Consider the following 16,589-nt stretch of genomic DNA (forward strand, 5'->3'; position numbering starts at 1 on the left):
CCATTGGTCTGCACTTTCCAAGCACCATTCTAGTACTATATTGGGATTTGACCTTTTTTAATTTCAAGATTACTACCTGCAGGTAGTCAACAAGAACACAAGAAGACCTAAGAAATGTGAGTGACTCCAGGCCAGCCGGCTCTGTCTTTGAAACCTTGAAGTCTTTAAAGATCCAGTGTGTAACGTGTTTAGTTGTTCATTATCAAAATCTGTGTTGCCCGTTCACAAACGTGTCCTTTTTCATGGATATTTACCACCACCATCAATTCCAAGTATTCCTATTGGCTTGAATGATGAACTGGGGTAGATGCTCCATATTCATGCGCAATCTTGAAATATGTTAGCCGGTAAGGGACATACAGGACATACTGCTCCGCCTTCCGCGTATTCACTGTTACATGATAAACTCACAGGTGCTGCTAATGCGGCTAAAGGGTATCGTCGCATCCCGACCCCGGCAAGTTTGAAGAAGGAAACATGGAGGACCACACATATTAAAAATCCAAATTTCAGGAACAGGACTCTTCTTCTTCGCCCAGAAAAAGTAAAAGGAGATCGATAAGAGCAAGAGACCGGCTTTTTGAAGCGTGAAGGCTACCGTAGCTGTAATACGTACTTTGAACTGCGTGGTGCGAGAGAGTTGATTGCAATATATGATCTCAACGCTAGATGGGAGAAATTCCTACACATTGGACCTTTAACAGAGAAATTACTGGCTTTGATCAGCAACACTCATGAAACTACAATTTAAATTTTTGTGCAAAGATCAAATAACACTGATTTTTGCGCCATTACCATTTTGCAAGTCTAATGTTTTTCTTGATGTATCTAAATCACAAACAATATAATGTATTGGGTTTAATGAGTGTTTTTGGTTCTTGGCTCTCGTATATGGTAGGTGTTGCACATAGTTAAGGAACAGTTACTTTACAGTCTACAACTATATGTGTAGATTTTATTTCTTCGGGCAGTGACTTGGTGTGTATGTGCGTGTGTGTGTACAATATGTAAGATGGCTAGTGTTTAGTGCTGATTTACTATACCTCCAAAAACAGAGGCTCATGGCTTTCTAAATTGGATAACATTTGTCAAATGACCATCCAGAGCTGCAGGCTGGTTGTACTTTAAGCTTTTTTGGGGAAAAGTCTCCTTATCAACATATTTTACACATTTAAGCAATAGCTCACGACAACGAGGGACAACATTTTAAGTTGAAGCGTTGCCTTGTCTCCCGCTCACACCATGAGTTTCGAAGCATGCCTGAGTCAGACCCAGGCTAGGGTTTCAGGTGAAACTTTGAACAGGCTCTGTGTCACTGCAGTGTGGCATGCAGATGAAATTCACCAGAGGTGTGAATCTTCACTGATCCCCCGAATCGATTACGATTATCATGTCAGCGATTCAATTCAATTCAATATCTCGATGCAGGATAGGATATTTAATTCATAGCTTTTCAAGCTTCAAAAACAAAACATTCTGCAGTGCTCTAATACTAAATAAATTGGATACATAACACTACAGAACTGAGCCCATGGCACTTCCTGAATGTGCAAAACCTAACAGAATATGTAAACAGAAATGTTGTTAGGCCTACATTAAATTGTAAACAGAAATAATCGATTATGAGCCTGCCGATTATCGATGCAGCATCGTCCATGTCCACGATTCGATGCATCGATTATTTGATTAATTTCAACACCTGTAAAATTCACCTGTCTTCCCTCTAGATCGCCAGCTCCGGGCACCGGTGGTATGAAGAGAGAGCGGGCACCGTTCATCTGATAAATACAGGTTTTTAAAAAACATTTGGAGCGAGCGGTGAGAGATTTGGGTGGAGCACAGTGAAATCGGAGTTAAGCATGGGGAAACATTCAGCAACATCCGCTCACATCCTCTGATGTCATGTGATCTTTTCATTGTATCTGGTGAGACCAAAGGGGATTTTCTGGCCTTGGCTGGACATTAACAGTGTATTCTATTCTTTTCTAAGATACTGCATTTTTAAACTGTTTTGAAATCTCACCCATCTCAATTTCAGCATTTGTTTGACCTGTATTTTTCCAACAAATATTTTAAAATTTCACTATTGCAAAACATAGCACCTCCAATTATTTACCAGTCAAATTAAGCTGTTTCCAATTAGGGGAACATATTTTACTGTTCCTATACTATCACACTGGGCCCTGACCCAGTCTCTGAATCACATTGTTCTAGATTTATATACATGATATCTGTGTATCTTTTCATCATATCTTCTCACAGTCGCTGCTGTGCTTTGTGTGGGAGTCTTTCCGAGCACTCAGGCATCTCACCCCCTCCAGCAGCATGGGAGTCCCGTGTTGTGGGTCTGTACAGAGGAAGAGAAATAGATGAGGACAGTCTGCGTTCACTCCCTGTATTATACTTGTCAGGTGTCAGGCTCAGTCAGAGCTGAGGTAATACAGCCTGTGTCCGTAACCTTCTATATCAGGTCACTGCTGAGTGCATTATGGTGCTTATACCAAAAGCAGGCTGTAACTAATGGTTATTCTGTCAATTATTTTCTCAATTAATAGATAACTTGTAAAAACTGTCAATCAGTGTTTCCCAAAGCATGAGATGTCTCAAATGTCTTATCCACAACTCAAACATATTCCTATTTACTGTCACAAAGGAGTAAATAAACTTGAACATTTAACAAGCTGGAATCAAAGAATTTTTACTTTTTTGCTAAAAAATGACTCAAACCACTTAATCGATTATCAAAATAGTTAACGATTAATTTAATAGTTGACGACTAATTGATTGATTGAATAATCTCTGCAGCTTTAATGCATTAAAACCTTTTTGGGTTTTGTTTGTTGTCAGTTTTGTTAGGTTGGTTTTCCGAGTGAATTTAAAATGTGTTGACTTTTGAGTGTGCTGTTAATGCATTTGTAACATGCAATGCATAAAGGGCATTTGGGAGCTGCCCATGTCTGAAAAACCTTTAATTACATAAATGCCTTTGTGGATTTCAACCAGCCTTATGTCATCTTTGTGTGGGAAGTGTGTGTAGATTAATCAGGCAGACCTTGAAAGACCAGAGATTTTTGTAAAATCTAACTGTATAACCGTTTGATATACAGTAAATGGGCAATTCTTTAAAGTGTCTGACTGAATTGTGGGTGGAGGTGAAACAGCAACAGAAACAAAGGAATAAATATTGGTAACATATCTTTGGAATAACATTTTGCTGTGTGTTTGGGAAGTTAATCTGGCAGTGGCATTTAAAACTTGCAGTTTAAATAAAGTTTGTGGTTTGTGAACACACTACACACTCATAACCTGACTAGAATATGTTTATGCACAGCTTTATTGAGAGTGTGTGTGTGTGTGTGTGTGTGTGTGTGTGTGTGCTGACACATACCAATGACCCTGGCCTGGAATCTGACCTTCAGACTGCTGCCCTTCCTCCCTCTGGTTACCAGAGTGATCTCCTCCTGCAGCACCCCCTCCTGGTGAGTCTTGTACTCACATGTTACCTTTACTCCTCCTATAAGAGGAGGATACATATTTATTGCACAGGCTTCATTAAGTCTCTTTTGAAAGCTGCTGTTCCACTGGCTTCTTCGACTACCGTTGGTGTTCTCCTCCAGGCTTGCGTCATGGTACTTCCTCTTACCAATCAGTCCACCTGGTATACCACCATGGGTCACCACATAGCTGTCAGCCAACTATACTGCACGTCATGGGCCGTCCACCTCACGGTCATTTAGATAGAGATCAACCTCCCTGAGGATACTGACTTTTCACTGTTCAAGCAACATTAAGTCTTTCAATCCCTGATAGTCAAAAGCACTACATGAACTCATCCAATCCACAGATCCAAATACGATAAGTTCTGCTGCCCTCTCAAATCAGGTAAATGTCGCCTGTAGGCTTCCAGCACAGCCTTCCTCAGAGCATTGTACTCAAGGCCCACACCAGTGTCCAATGCCACTGCTCTCTGAGTTCTCCCAGTAAGCACACTTTGAACTAGCAATGGCCCTTAGCCCAATCACTTTTCATAGCCACCTTCTCAAACATAGAAAAACATCAATAGCGCTTTCATCTAAAGGTGGCATGAAACCCCGTGCCCGGCTAAGATCAAATGCCTGCTCATCACGGCGTCTCTTTGCAGCAGCTTTCTTACCTCTAACCTGGCCAACATCTCCAGATTCCAGGCTCGTTAAATCTCCTTTTCTCTCTCGTGTCGCATAAACTCCTGTTGTTTCTCTTGTCTGTCCATTTCTCTACCCTGTTCTGCCCAGACTTCCTCTAACTGTAACGTCTCAATCAAACCTGCTGCTATCTCTGTCTGCTGTCTTTGCTCAGCAGGACAAAAATTCTAATTTTAAATTGATGATGGCACTAGATAAAAAAAGTTCCTAAAGATCCATTTTAAAAAGAAATAAAATTCCCAAACAGACTTGTCACCTCTGCATTGGTTTATTTGGTCAGTTGACGTTTCAAGGACCTTTCTCAAGACACAGAGAGAAAGGTCCTTGTGATCATACGTCGACCAACCAAATAAACCAGTGTTGAGTGTGTGCGTGAATTTTCTTTCTTTCTTTCTTTCTTTCTTTCTTTCTTTCTTTTTGAACTAGATAAAAAGTAAGAAGTCTTCCTAAGTCTTTACGATGAATTGTCTGGGAACCATGAACGTCTGTATACATTTTTTTTTGATATTCCACAGGGTAAATTAGATCTTTGACCTTCTAGTGGTGTTAGGGGAAACGGGTTAGGATTACCAAAATTAGGATTCATCCTCTGGACACCATAGATATCTCTACTAAATTTCATGGCAATCCATCCTTTTGCTTCAAGACATTTCACTAAAAGACAACATTTTAACCAGCTGGTGGAGCTAGAGGTGAAGTCAGGAATCACCAAAGTCAGGAGGCTTCATTGTCATCCTCAGTACCCTCATTCTGGTCTCATTCTGGACCAAATTGGTGGTCCGACTGACTGACATTGCAAGATTAAGAGTAAAAGAGAGGTGTAGGAGCCTTTTTGCTTGGTTGACAGCAGTCCGGGACTATCACACACAAGATGCCAATCATTCTTAGCTCCACCCAGGCTCCATCTTTTTGCTCAGTTTTGCATTTTCTGGCTCCAGTAACTGACAAGCTGGAGGAGAGCCATCTTGAATACTTGGCCCAATTAGAATATTGGTAGCCATTGATCAGTCCAGTAATCTGATTGTACACCTGAATGTGTTACTAAAAAAAGTCTGCATTTCTAGAGGTCAGCTCATATTTACCTCTGTGTTTGTGGGTCTGAGTGTTTTGTAATCAGAACTTCTACAAATGCGCACACGTCTGATAGCGACAGCTTTACCCTCTGTGTCCTCAGCTAGATCGATTGACAAAAGACTGCAGAGTCTGGGAAACACAATAGAGAGGCAGATGGATCAGCACACTGCACGCATCCAGTGGCAAAACCTCAAGAAGAAGCCAACCAAACAGGGACATACATGGGAGTCCTGTGTGTGCACTATACGCTATAACAACAGGAGTGTTATTTATGTTACTCATTTGAACAAAACACTAGTGTTTCAAAATAGTGTTATTTTTATAAGTTAGTGCGTGATCAGATGGCAGGGTGTGTGACTTTTTCCGAATTGGCACACAGGTTCTGCACTATTAGGGAGGCGGTAAACAGTTCTACACTTACTCTCCACTATGGAGTCGATACGATTGACCCGGAGGCAGGGGAACCTCCGAGTTGGAGAGGAGGAAGGAAGACAGGAGAGCTCTTTGCCCAGTGTGGGAACATCTGGGATGGTGAAGACAATCTCATAACAGTGGTGGCTCTTCAGGAAACCAGCCTGGAGAGAGAAACGACAGGAGAGGGGAGAGAGAGAGATAAAAGGAGAAGTAAAGCGATTAAAAAAGCAGATGTTGAGTTTAATAATAAGCTGAAGTGTTTATTTGGCAATATTTCGGATTTAAACAGATTCTATGAATACATGGATTAAAGCATTATCACTTCAATTTGCATTTGTAATACAAGTTACAGAGGAGACCCCACGTTAGAGGTAAAATCTCTTTTACTCCTGGTTAGAGTCTACTGAATTTATATATCTATCAAACTGTCATATAAACATTTCAGAATATATACACATGTATTGCATTGTTTATCTCTTATTAGTTCACTCAATATGACCCATGAATACCCTAGCTCTATACTAATTTTTTGCTTTTATGAACAGAAATTCTGCACAAATGTTGTGACACTGTGCTGGTAAGACCTCAGACTTTCTAGGGGGGTCTGGGGGCATTCTTTTTTTAAACAAGTTCAATGCATCAATCTGGTGTAAATTGTGAGCAAATTTGAGAGGCCTTCTGGTGAGATATGCTTCTGTCAAATCAAACTTTAATCTCTGAGGCTGTCCTGACCTGGTTTTAACATCTGTTCTCAGTGATCGGGTCAGGACAGCTCTAGACGTGTGTTTTCACCTGTCTGTAGAATGTGTCTCCAAATGCGTCCTCAGTGACCACTTATGATCGAAAATGGTGAAATAAATGTGTACATAATTTCTGTTTGCATATAGGCTGTTGTGTGTAGGGGAGACCAGGAACAGTTGTAACAGGGGATGATTGTAACACCTTGAATTCCTCCAATCAGAAACCACCTAGAGTGATGACACTCACTGTGCTCATGCTCAGTTAGTTTCCCTACGTTCTTGCTAAAAAGGGAGCCACATTTGAAACTTCCTGATGGCGTTATCTACAAAAGGTTATTTTTGAGGTAAAAAAAATACTATTTCTTCTGATGTACTTTTTTGGATGCTGTTATAAGATCAAATGTCTATGAATTCAAACACGTTTTATTAGAAACACTGTTTTGTAAGCTAAAGATAGAAATGGCTAACAAGTGTCAAACTAGCAGTCTAATCAAGCTAGCTCACATGAGATGAAAACATGGTTGGTGATACAACCGTCCCAGTATCGCCAACCAAGTTTCATTTATATTTTAAAAACTAGCTAAGGTTGGGGATAGAGTTGCAGATATTGGTATTAAAGGGAAACTATGCAGTTTTGTCAATTTCTTTGCCGTTTTCTCGCCGGCCCAAAGTTGCATGGCTGTTTTTTCCGCTCACAGACGCTAGGGGGGAAGCGAGACGGCCACCATTCACCCCAGAAAAAGTCATATAACCATTCCTCCAGAGCTGTTAAAGCGGAAATCCCTCAATCTTGTGGTAGAGGGTCATACTTAACATATCTAAAACCCATTTAACAACGAATTTCCCCTTAAAAGTTAAGGTAAATTAAGCTAAAAAAAAAAATGCATAGTTTCCCTTTAATGTAAGTAATAATAATTTAACACTTGCCACAACTGTGACTTGGACTAGGCCCCCCATCCCCCCTCTCTCTCTGTTGTTGAGAATGTTTGAGTTCATGTTTAAACTTTTTTGAGGTGTTTCACCCATTAAATCATTTTCTTGCATTATAATTTGAAGGCTTCCCCTCTTTTTTGTGATGCAGTATGAAAAAAAAAGGTAATCAATGAAAAACATGAAATGAATAGTCACAATAACATGACTGATAAATAATATTTTCCATTTTGAGTATATGATAGATTCATTATGTATATTTTAGACATGTTACAACCATCCCTGTACACTGGGACAGTTGTTACAGTGGAGAGACTGTATTAAAATCAATTTTGCAACCTGTATATCCATTCCATCAAACCACTTAAATACATTGTTTCAGCAGTTGACAGATGAAGTTTATAATATAACAAATTGGTTAATCCAGTGTAAATGGTTTTTGATGTATTGCTAAAAATTGCAAAAAGTGTTACTTTTACATAAATTAAGTGAAAAATTAAAAAGCGTGGCCCCCAGTCTGTGTGCCGACCAGTGTTGGGTGTAACGTACAGTAACGTAACTACTTTTTTCGGGAAAAAGTAAAGTAACGTGTTACTACTGAAAATTTGGTAACGAAACGTAGTTCCTTTTCAATTTGGCGCAACGTTACTTTTCCCAGGGACAGATTTGACAGCGACACTCTCAGCTGCGTTCTCACAAGCTCCACATGGACGTGACAGAGGCTGCTGGTAGCGGGGCAATGCTGCAGCCAACGATAGCTAACTTTTGAGAGCGTTTTTAGCTTCGTGGCGGCACTCTGAGCGGAGAGCTATGTGACACATGCCACTACATCGCTGAGGACTGCAGCCGTCCTACAAACAGAGCACGCCAGGCAGACACAAAGCTGACAACCTCACAGATGGATGTGGTGGAGATGGGCTCATACATAGACTAGACTACACACAGTGGTGGAGATGGGCTCATACATAGACTAGACTACACACAGTGGTGGAGATGGGCTCATACATAGACTAGACTACACACAGTGGTGGAGATGGGCTCATACATAGACTAGGCTACACACAGTGGTGGAGATGGGCTCATACATAGACTAGACTACACACAGTGGTGGAGATGGGCTCATACATAGACTAGGCTACATGCAGCGGACCGCTGTGGACATGTGTTGGTCGCACGGACACGCAAGGACTTCCAGAAAAGAGGCTGCATGTGTCTATGACAACGCACGGACCATCGTGGTTGCGCGACCAGTACTACAAGTAGATATGGACGTTACACATTAACACTGTAACGACGATGACCTGCCGATGTGCATTCAACCGCGCTGGACTCGCTCATAATGAATCAGCCATCACTCTGTGAGTAGAGAATCTGTAGTCTAGTTCAGACACTTCACTGATAAACCATAGATTGGTTTTATGGTCAAAGATAGCTTTTGTATGATTAACTTCAGGCTCTGCGAGAGACAACTGCTTTTAAAAGTAACATAAAAGTAACGAGTAAAGTAAAAAGTTACTTTCCATAGGGGGTAACTAAGTAAAGTAAAGGATTACTTTTTTAAGAAGTAATGAGTAATGAGCAAACACTACTTTTTAAAAGTAACTTCCCCAACACTGGTGCCGACTATAGACTGTATCCTAAATAAAAGGCATGCCGACAAAAGGAGATGTACTGACTGGCAGCGAGACCAATGCAGGAGAGAAAGACGTTTTTAAAAGTTTCTGTGTTCAGCTTTCAGTACGTTTGGAGCTTTTAACGGAATCTCTGTGGTTTCAAATTTATTTTATATTATAACGGCTTTATTTTACGTTTCATGTTCGCTAGGATTCACATTACGTTACTGCTGATGACCCAACATTTCCTGATTTTGCTGCTTCATAATAAAAGCATTCAAATACCAAAATAACAGGGGGCTTTTATTGTGAAGAGCTTATAGGAAATTATACCATTTCACAGCAGCTGCTTCGACCACTCATTTCACCGTCAACTACAGACAGCGCTGTGTAGCTCTGGCAATGCGAGACTAATAATTAACAGAAGGGAGACGAATAATTGCAGGAAGTTTTGTAGTAATGTCCATATTGTTGAATTCAGGGACGTTTTATGAAACAAAAAAATAACATTATTTTCAAGGCAACAGCGCTGCAGAGAGCTCGAGACAGCTGGGGATATAGGAGTAGGCAGCATGCAGGAACAAAAACACTGACACATCACTAACAGTATATAATAATACCATCCAAAACACACGATTCACTCTCAGTGGTTTCTGTGACATGAGAAATACTGCTGGTGAGTGGTACAGAGGACTGTGCGGTCTCCTTTTCTGTTCACCTTATACACCACAGACTTTCAGTACAACTCAGAGTCATGTCACTTACAGAAGTTTTCTGATGATTCTGTACTTGTTGTGTGTATGAGGGATGAACAGGAGGGATAACAGTTTGTTCAGTGACCTCCTCTCCACCACAGCTTCAAATGTCTCCTGTTTGCAACCAATAACGGAGCCAGCCTTCCTGATCAGTTTGTTCCATCTGTTTACTTACATCTTTATTAATGCTATTTAAGTAGTTTAATTTTTATTCCCAACTTGTTATATATGTCTGGCTATACCACAGATACATCCCAGCAGAAGAGAAAAAAAATGTATCTGGGTTGTTAGCATTTGTTTAAACCGATCACAATCGTCTTGTTTGGCGCTAAGCTCCGGACGCAGCAACGGTGCTTCAGTAGAATAGTGGAATTTGAAGGAACATGTTTTGGTGGAACATTTGCAAGCCGCAAAAGAAAACGCCACATACAATATTACATGAAGTTAGTCTTTACAGAACCCAGTAACATGAGCTATTTAAATTAGCTGGATATGTGTGTAAACGCAATCTGCTATTCCCAGTTTATCGGCGTCTGTACTTCGTCCACAACAATCACACCAATCGGTCCCAAAACATCCCAGATAGATAGAAAATGCCGTAAACCGTAAATCTTTACAATCATTCACCAAAAGAACCATGTAGGCCTGCCTTGTTGCCCAATCCAAATCTTCTTTAAAACTTTCCATTTTCAGAGTGTAGCTTGCTAGCTCGAAGTTTGTAGTTGTTTCCCGAAGCGAGGGTGGGTTGACATGGTGACCTTGTTAGCAAACAATTGCTTATTTCCATTATGCATATAACGGGCCATGGAACAGCCTTTCCATGTACACACACTCACACACATGGACACACCTTGACCAAGTAGCTGCCATCCTTCTCTGGGATAGCAATGAGAGTAGAGAGGTTTGACTTGTCGTCTTTCCGTGTTGGAGAGCCGGGAGGCTCGTCGTCGTCAGGGAAACGCACCCCACCTGCCTTCGAGGTGGAGCCTGGTGACGGAAAGAAAATACAGGTTTTAAATCATCTAGCAACCACTTAGCCACAATGATGATTACTAGACGTGATTAAAAACAATGGCTATATACAAAATCTATCTTGATGTCACAACAAAGCAAAAACAGCAATGAGTATTTTAATAAATGTTTGATAAATTCACGTAAAGAAGGAAACTGAAGATGCAGACAAAGATGAATGAGGGCAGATGTGAGTTACATGTTTTTACAATTGCTTAAGCACGATTTTCAAAAAAGGCCTCAATGAGGGGTACCTGAGCCTGGGGCCTCAATGAGGGGTACCTGAGTCTGGGGCCTCAATGAGGGCTAACTGAGCCTGGGGCCTCAATGAGGGCTAACTGAGCCTGGGGCCTCAATGAGGACTAACTGAGCCTGGGGCCAGAGATCGTAAACCCTCGCGTGAATATGGCCCCCCCCCTTCCTCCTTGTCGTTCTCGACCCTCAATCCTCATGTCACAGGGAGGGGTATCAACAGTACTGATATGGTGCATCCAATGAGCAGCTGATTACTGTAACTGGAGACAGATTTTCTTTGACCTGTTTCCTTGTTGAAATGTCCTTATGACAGATGCCGCTGTATATCTACTAAGATTTGGCTGAACTCTTAGTCCAGTCTCCCTCAGCATCAATCCGTGGTTCATAACATGGTCCACTAGTGTGCCTCTACCTCTGGCTGGGCCTCTTCCTCTACCTCCTTTTCCTCCTCTGTGGATTCTCCCTCTCACTCTCATTCTTCTTCTTCTTCTGACTCCTTCCATTTTGGTTGAAGGCAGGTGAACTTACCTGCTGCATTTTATATAGTGCTTAAACCCGATTGGTGTGTCTACAATTTAGCAGTCATGTGTTTGCATACCTGGTGGCTGTGTTTAACCAATTGGTTCATGTGTGTTCATTTGAAAGCCTTTGCTTTGAAATTGCAAGGAAGTGACATCATGATAAATTTCTGTGTCAAATGCATACAAGTGTGTTTAGTGTTTTGCAATCACTGTGTGTAATGTTTTGCAAAAAGTCTGAAGCTGACAATGTGCTTACAGTTGTGCAAATCTAGCCTAGTGTTTTGCTCCTTGAGTCTAAGGTTTTACTAATTGTGGGAAAGTTTTAATTTTAGTGTGTAAGCAATTGTAAAAAACTGTAATAAAAACATCTGGATAAATTGACCGCATGCCCACTACCTTCTGCTGCACAACACCACCCTGACTACTACAACAACTACTATTTCTAGTCATACTTCCATTATCTTTATTGTGACTATTATTGTCATTGTTCATCACCCCCCCAACCGGCACTGTCAGACACCGCCTACCAAGAGCCTGGGTCTGTCCCAGGTTTCTTCCTAAAAGGAAGTTTTTCCTCACCACTCAAGGTTTCTGTGTGTGTGTGTTTAGTGTTTTGAAAATCACTGTGTGTATTGTTTTGCAAAAAGTGTGAGGCTGACATTGTGCTTATAGTGGTGCACATCTGGGCCAATGTTGTGCTCCTTGACGTTTTGATAATTGTGTAATACTTTTGATTTCTGTGTGTAAGCAATCTGCAAAAAACTATACTTTCTCTTGGGGGAATTACTGGAATTGTTGGGTCTTTGTAAATTATAGCGTGTGGTCTAGATCTGTAAAGTCTCGAGATAACTCTTGATATGATTTGATACTATAGCCTAAATAAAATGAATGAAATTAATTTAATGAATTTAATTGAATAGAAATAGAAATGCCTCACAGATGCGTCCGTGCAGAAGTGGTAGATTCAGCAGAGGCAGAACAGTCAGAGATTAAAAAATGCATTCCTCAGTTCCTTGGTTTTGTTGTCTCTGAATTTTCTCCCCACCTAACTGTTGACATGTTGAATTTGGGAAAAGGTTATGTGTTTGTTTGTTTGTTTGTTTGTTTGTTTGTTTGTTTGTTTGTTTGTTTGTTTGTGTGTGTGTGTGTGTGTGTGTGTGTGTGTGTGTGTGTGTGTGTGTGTGTGTGTGTGTGTGTGTGTGTGTGTGTGTGTGTCTGTGTTCCACCTGCCATTAGGAAACTGTATGTGTGGTGGTTGTAAGTGACATAAACCGCCAAGAGATTAGTTTATGTCACTATACAATTGTGGCATACTAGCCACGTTTCAGTCTCAGGGTCACTCTTATATTTGGTCAACAATCTACACAAAGTCTCTAGTAATGATAAAGTAAAACAGAAATGAATTGTATCTCATAGAGGTTCATTTTTAGTGCATGCTTATTATGTGTAAATTACACAGAAAAAAGACGGGGAGCCAAATGCATTGTAATGTCTTTCTGTCTGGGAAGCCTTTTTTCACTGTGTCTAAAGTACAGCAGCTAGGCTTACAGACATAACTGTGTGAAGGCCGAACTATTCACACACACAGGCCGGGTCAAACTTACCTTTTCTTCCTGTTGCCATGGTAATGTGGTTAGGGATTGGGAAGTGTCAGACAATCCCAGAGTGAGGTCATCACTGACCTCCCGAGTATGAGGACAGATAATGGCACAAAGGAGAGAGACAGGACCATGATTGTTGGCTGTGACATGTTATGTGGCATCATTATCTAAAGTAAGTCTTCAAGCTGTCCTGGGCTTCAGAAGAGATGGTGCACAGCATATTGATTAGGGCTGCAACCTTATTTCTTTTTTCGATTAATCTGTGAATTATTTTCTCGATTAATCAATTCATTGTTTGGTCTATAAAATGTTAGAAAATTTCAATCAATGTAGAGCTGCAAAAAACAATCGATTAGTTGTCAACTATTGTGTTTTTCAAAGCCCAAGATGACGTCCTCAAACGTCTTTTTTCTGGGAATGCTAAACAAAGAGAGACCCTCAGCTTTTGTTAGCCCAAACAAGTCTCTTTGTAATCACATATTCAGAACATATTACATCATGTTTTTGGATATATGGATACCGACGTAGGCAACATGACAGACTCTTTTAATGTGAGGCTGGTGTCTCCTTTCTGAAGTGAGATGAGAGTGAAAGGCAACACCCCTGCTTAGGCTACATTGAATGAGCATCCCTCCTTCTCAACTGTAGGCTACTAAACATGACCGTCACGTTAAGCTCGTGAACACTTAATGGTTAAACATATCATTATAAGTAGCCTACGCACGGACAATAAAATAACCAGTTAAAACACAAGTAACGTTACACGCCTATCAATTTAGCGTCCTGCAGCCTCAAAGCCTAAATAGCCAATGGATTCAACCACATGGGACACGTACCGCTCAGTGTAGATGTGCTGGACGTTTGTAGTGCCTTTTTACACGCCGTTAGTCCCTTCTGAGCATCTGTCCCGAGGAAGCACTGCCAAAATACTATTGCGATGTCCTGCTACCGTCCGGGATGATGAGTCTATGGTCCAGACAGAGGGAAGGCTCGAGCATGTTTCACGCGCAGGCGTGTGCCTTCTCAGCGGACACGCGCGTGGCGTCGACTCGGCACACTGGCTATTTATAGATTATAGCCCTAATAATATACACAGGACCGCCCAGGTCCTGCAGGCCGGAGGGTGGCGTTGTTAGCTTGTTCCCGGTTTATCCTCTGAACTATGGCAAGCCGTTTTAACATGTAATAGCTATCTGGACATGTATTGTAGATATCCGTAATTCAAATCTTACTAGTCAAAAAGAACATTTCAGATTTCCACAATTACATTCTTCCTATCTACAAATGTAATTTCAGCTATCCACAAAGTCATTCTTACTAATATAAATTACATCACCTTTGCCATTCATGTGTATTGGCCTTAATTACACATAAGTCATAGGCCTATATATATATATATATATATATATATATATATATATATATATATATATATATATATATATATATATATACATATATATACAGTACAGGCCAAAAGTTTGGACACACCTTCTCATTCAATGCGTTTCCTTTATTTTCATGACTATTTACATTGTAGATTCTCACTGAAGGCATCAAAACTATGAATGAACACATATGGAATTATGTACTTAACTAAAAAGTGTGAAATAACTGAAAACATGTCTTATATTTTAGATTCTTCAAAGTAGCCACCCTTTGCTTTTTTTGATAACTCTGCAAACCCTTGGTGTTCTCTCAATGAGCTTCATGAGGTAGTCACCTGAAATGGTTTTACCTTCACAGGTGTGCTTTGTCAGGGGGTTAATTAGTGGAATTATTTCCCTTATTAATAAAAAAAAAGCAAAGGGTGGCTACTTTGAAGAATCTAAAATACAAGACATGTTTTCAGTTATTTCACACTTTTTGTTAAGTACATAATTCCATATGTGTTCATTCATAGTTTTGATGCCTTCAGTGAGAATCTACAATGTAAATAGTCATGAAAATAAAAAGGAAACGCATTGAATGAGGTGTGTCCAAACTTTTGGCCTGTATATATATATATATATATATATATATATATGTGTGTGTGTGTGTGTGTGTGTGTGTGTGTGTGTGTGTGTGTGTGTGTGTGTGTGTGTGTGTGTGTGTATGACATTACTCCCCTGAAGTAAATTCCACCAGCCCCCATGATGTTAGTGAGATTTGGCTGTATGGAAACAAGTTCTTGATTGATTAGTGTGACAGAACTGTATTCTGTCACACTAATGCAAAAACTGGAGGCACCATCATGAAACCAAAAAGATATAATATACATTTCTCTCTTTTGTTTTCAGATCTTTTATCAAAGGGTAGGTGATTGATTGAGTGTGCAAACATTTTATATTGTGAAATATTATCTTAAATATAATTTAATATCTCCTTGGGCTATATCAAAATAATGCAAAATTAACACAATGGCAGTGTGAGAGTATGATATGATGAGTGAACCATGTGTGAACTGGCCCTACTAACCTACAGTGTATATAGCTCTACTTTAAAATTAGCTTTATTATCATTCACTGAGATAATGAAAAAGTAAATTGTGATTTTAGTTCTGTGGATGAAATAATAGTTTCATTTATTTCTGTGTAGGAGCTTCTAGAGGGTTCCTCTGTAGTTGTGCTGCCTGAATCACTTGAACAAATCCCAAATTGCTTTTCCCAATAGTCTAACTACCTTCTTGCCAGCATCAAACTAGTACTTCACCAGCTACTAGAGGATACAATGGATTAAACTTGCTCTCTGGCCTCACTTTCATGTCTGTTCTGCAGCATTTCTTTTTCCTCTCCCAGTTCTCTGTCATGCTTTTCCTTCATTGTATCAATCATATTTGCATACTCCCTTTCTTTCTCCTCTCCTCTCTTTTATTCATTCTGATTCTCTCTCCTCCCTCTTTCTCTCCACATTCATCTTCTGCCTATCCCTCTTCCTCTCCTCTTCTCTCTCTTTCATCTCCCTCTCTCTTCTCTCCCTCTCCCTCTCTCTCTTTCCTCTCCCTCTCTCTCTGAAGTTTTTCATTCATTTTCTTCATCTTTGTGTAGTGGCTTCCTCCGTTCTTCTGGTTTAAATTTCTGATCTTCTGGAGCAGCTTTTTTATTTGTTCGTGTGTGCCTGCGTGCACTTGAATGCTATTGTGAGCATGCACGGAATAAACAGTCAGTGAGTGTTCCCAGACCAAAAAGAGACGATGGCGCTCTGTCATTTTTCTCCCGTGAATATTAGCCACTAGGTGCTAGCTAACCACTTTGGTGACTGTTACAATGATAGACTGCTGCAGAAATGTCTAACGCTACACACCTGTTGCCCATCCACCTCAGCTTTGCCCTTGGAACAGTCTACAGTCATAGACTTTGCACTTGTTGTCCCAGAATGGTGTTTCCAGTGGCACTCTTCCCAATTCATGTCTTCCCCACCATCACTATCCTGATATCCTCATTATTTTTTTTTGCTTTAGCCTGTTTAGAAGAACGAGTGACACTGAATAAGATTCAGGTTGTACATGCATTGTA

The 16,589-nt window shown here is 40.4% G+C and overlaps 1 protein-coding gene across 2 annotated transcripts; it reads right to left on the reverse strand.

The window, feature by feature from the left end:
• Nucleotides 1-1,636: 1,636 nt before the first annotated feature.
• On the reverse strand, nt 1,637-14,117 carry adisspa (adipose secreted signaling protein a). Of its 2 annotated transcripts, XM_028567376.1 has the most exons (6): nt 13,932-14,117; nt 13,099-13,171; nt 10,558-10,694; nt 5,677-5,830; nt 3,389-3,514; nt 1,637-2,347 (listed from the first exon to the last, which is right to left on the reverse strand). In XM_028567376.1, the coding sequence occupies exons 2-6, from the start codon at nt 13,115-13,117 to the stop codon at nt 2,247-2,249; spliced, it is 537 nt and encodes a 178-aa protein (XP_028423177.1). In that variant the 5' UTR covers nt 13,118-13,171; nt 13,932-14,117; the 3' UTR covers nt 1,637-2,246. The 2 variants fall into 2 exon arrangements, with proteins under 2 accessions (XP_028423177.1, XP_028423183.1); XM_028567382.1 differs by lacking the exon at nt 13,932-14,117 and having other exon boundaries at nt 13,099-13,921.
• Between the last annotated feature and the right edge of the window lie 2,472 nt (nt 14,118-16,589).

The sequence above is a fragment of the Perca flavescens genome, chromosome 2, assembly GCF_004354835.1.
Source record: "Perca flavescens isolate YP-PL-M2 chromosome 2, PFLA_1.0, whole genome shotgun sequence".
Taxonomy (NCBI): Eukaryota; Metazoa; Chordata; class Actinopteri; order Perciformes; family Percidae; genus Perca; species Perca flavescens.

Coding starts and splice junctions, on each gene's coding strand:
- adisspa (XM_028567376.1), bottom strand. Junction 5,831..10,557: donor ATGGCAGCTACTTGGTCAAG/GTGTGTCCATGT, acceptor TTCTCTCTCCAG/GCTGGTTTCCTGAAGAGCCA. Junction 2,348..3,388: donor ATTCCAGGCCAGGGTCATTG/GTATGTGTCAGC, acceptor TCCTCTGTACAG/ACCCACAACACGGGACTCCC.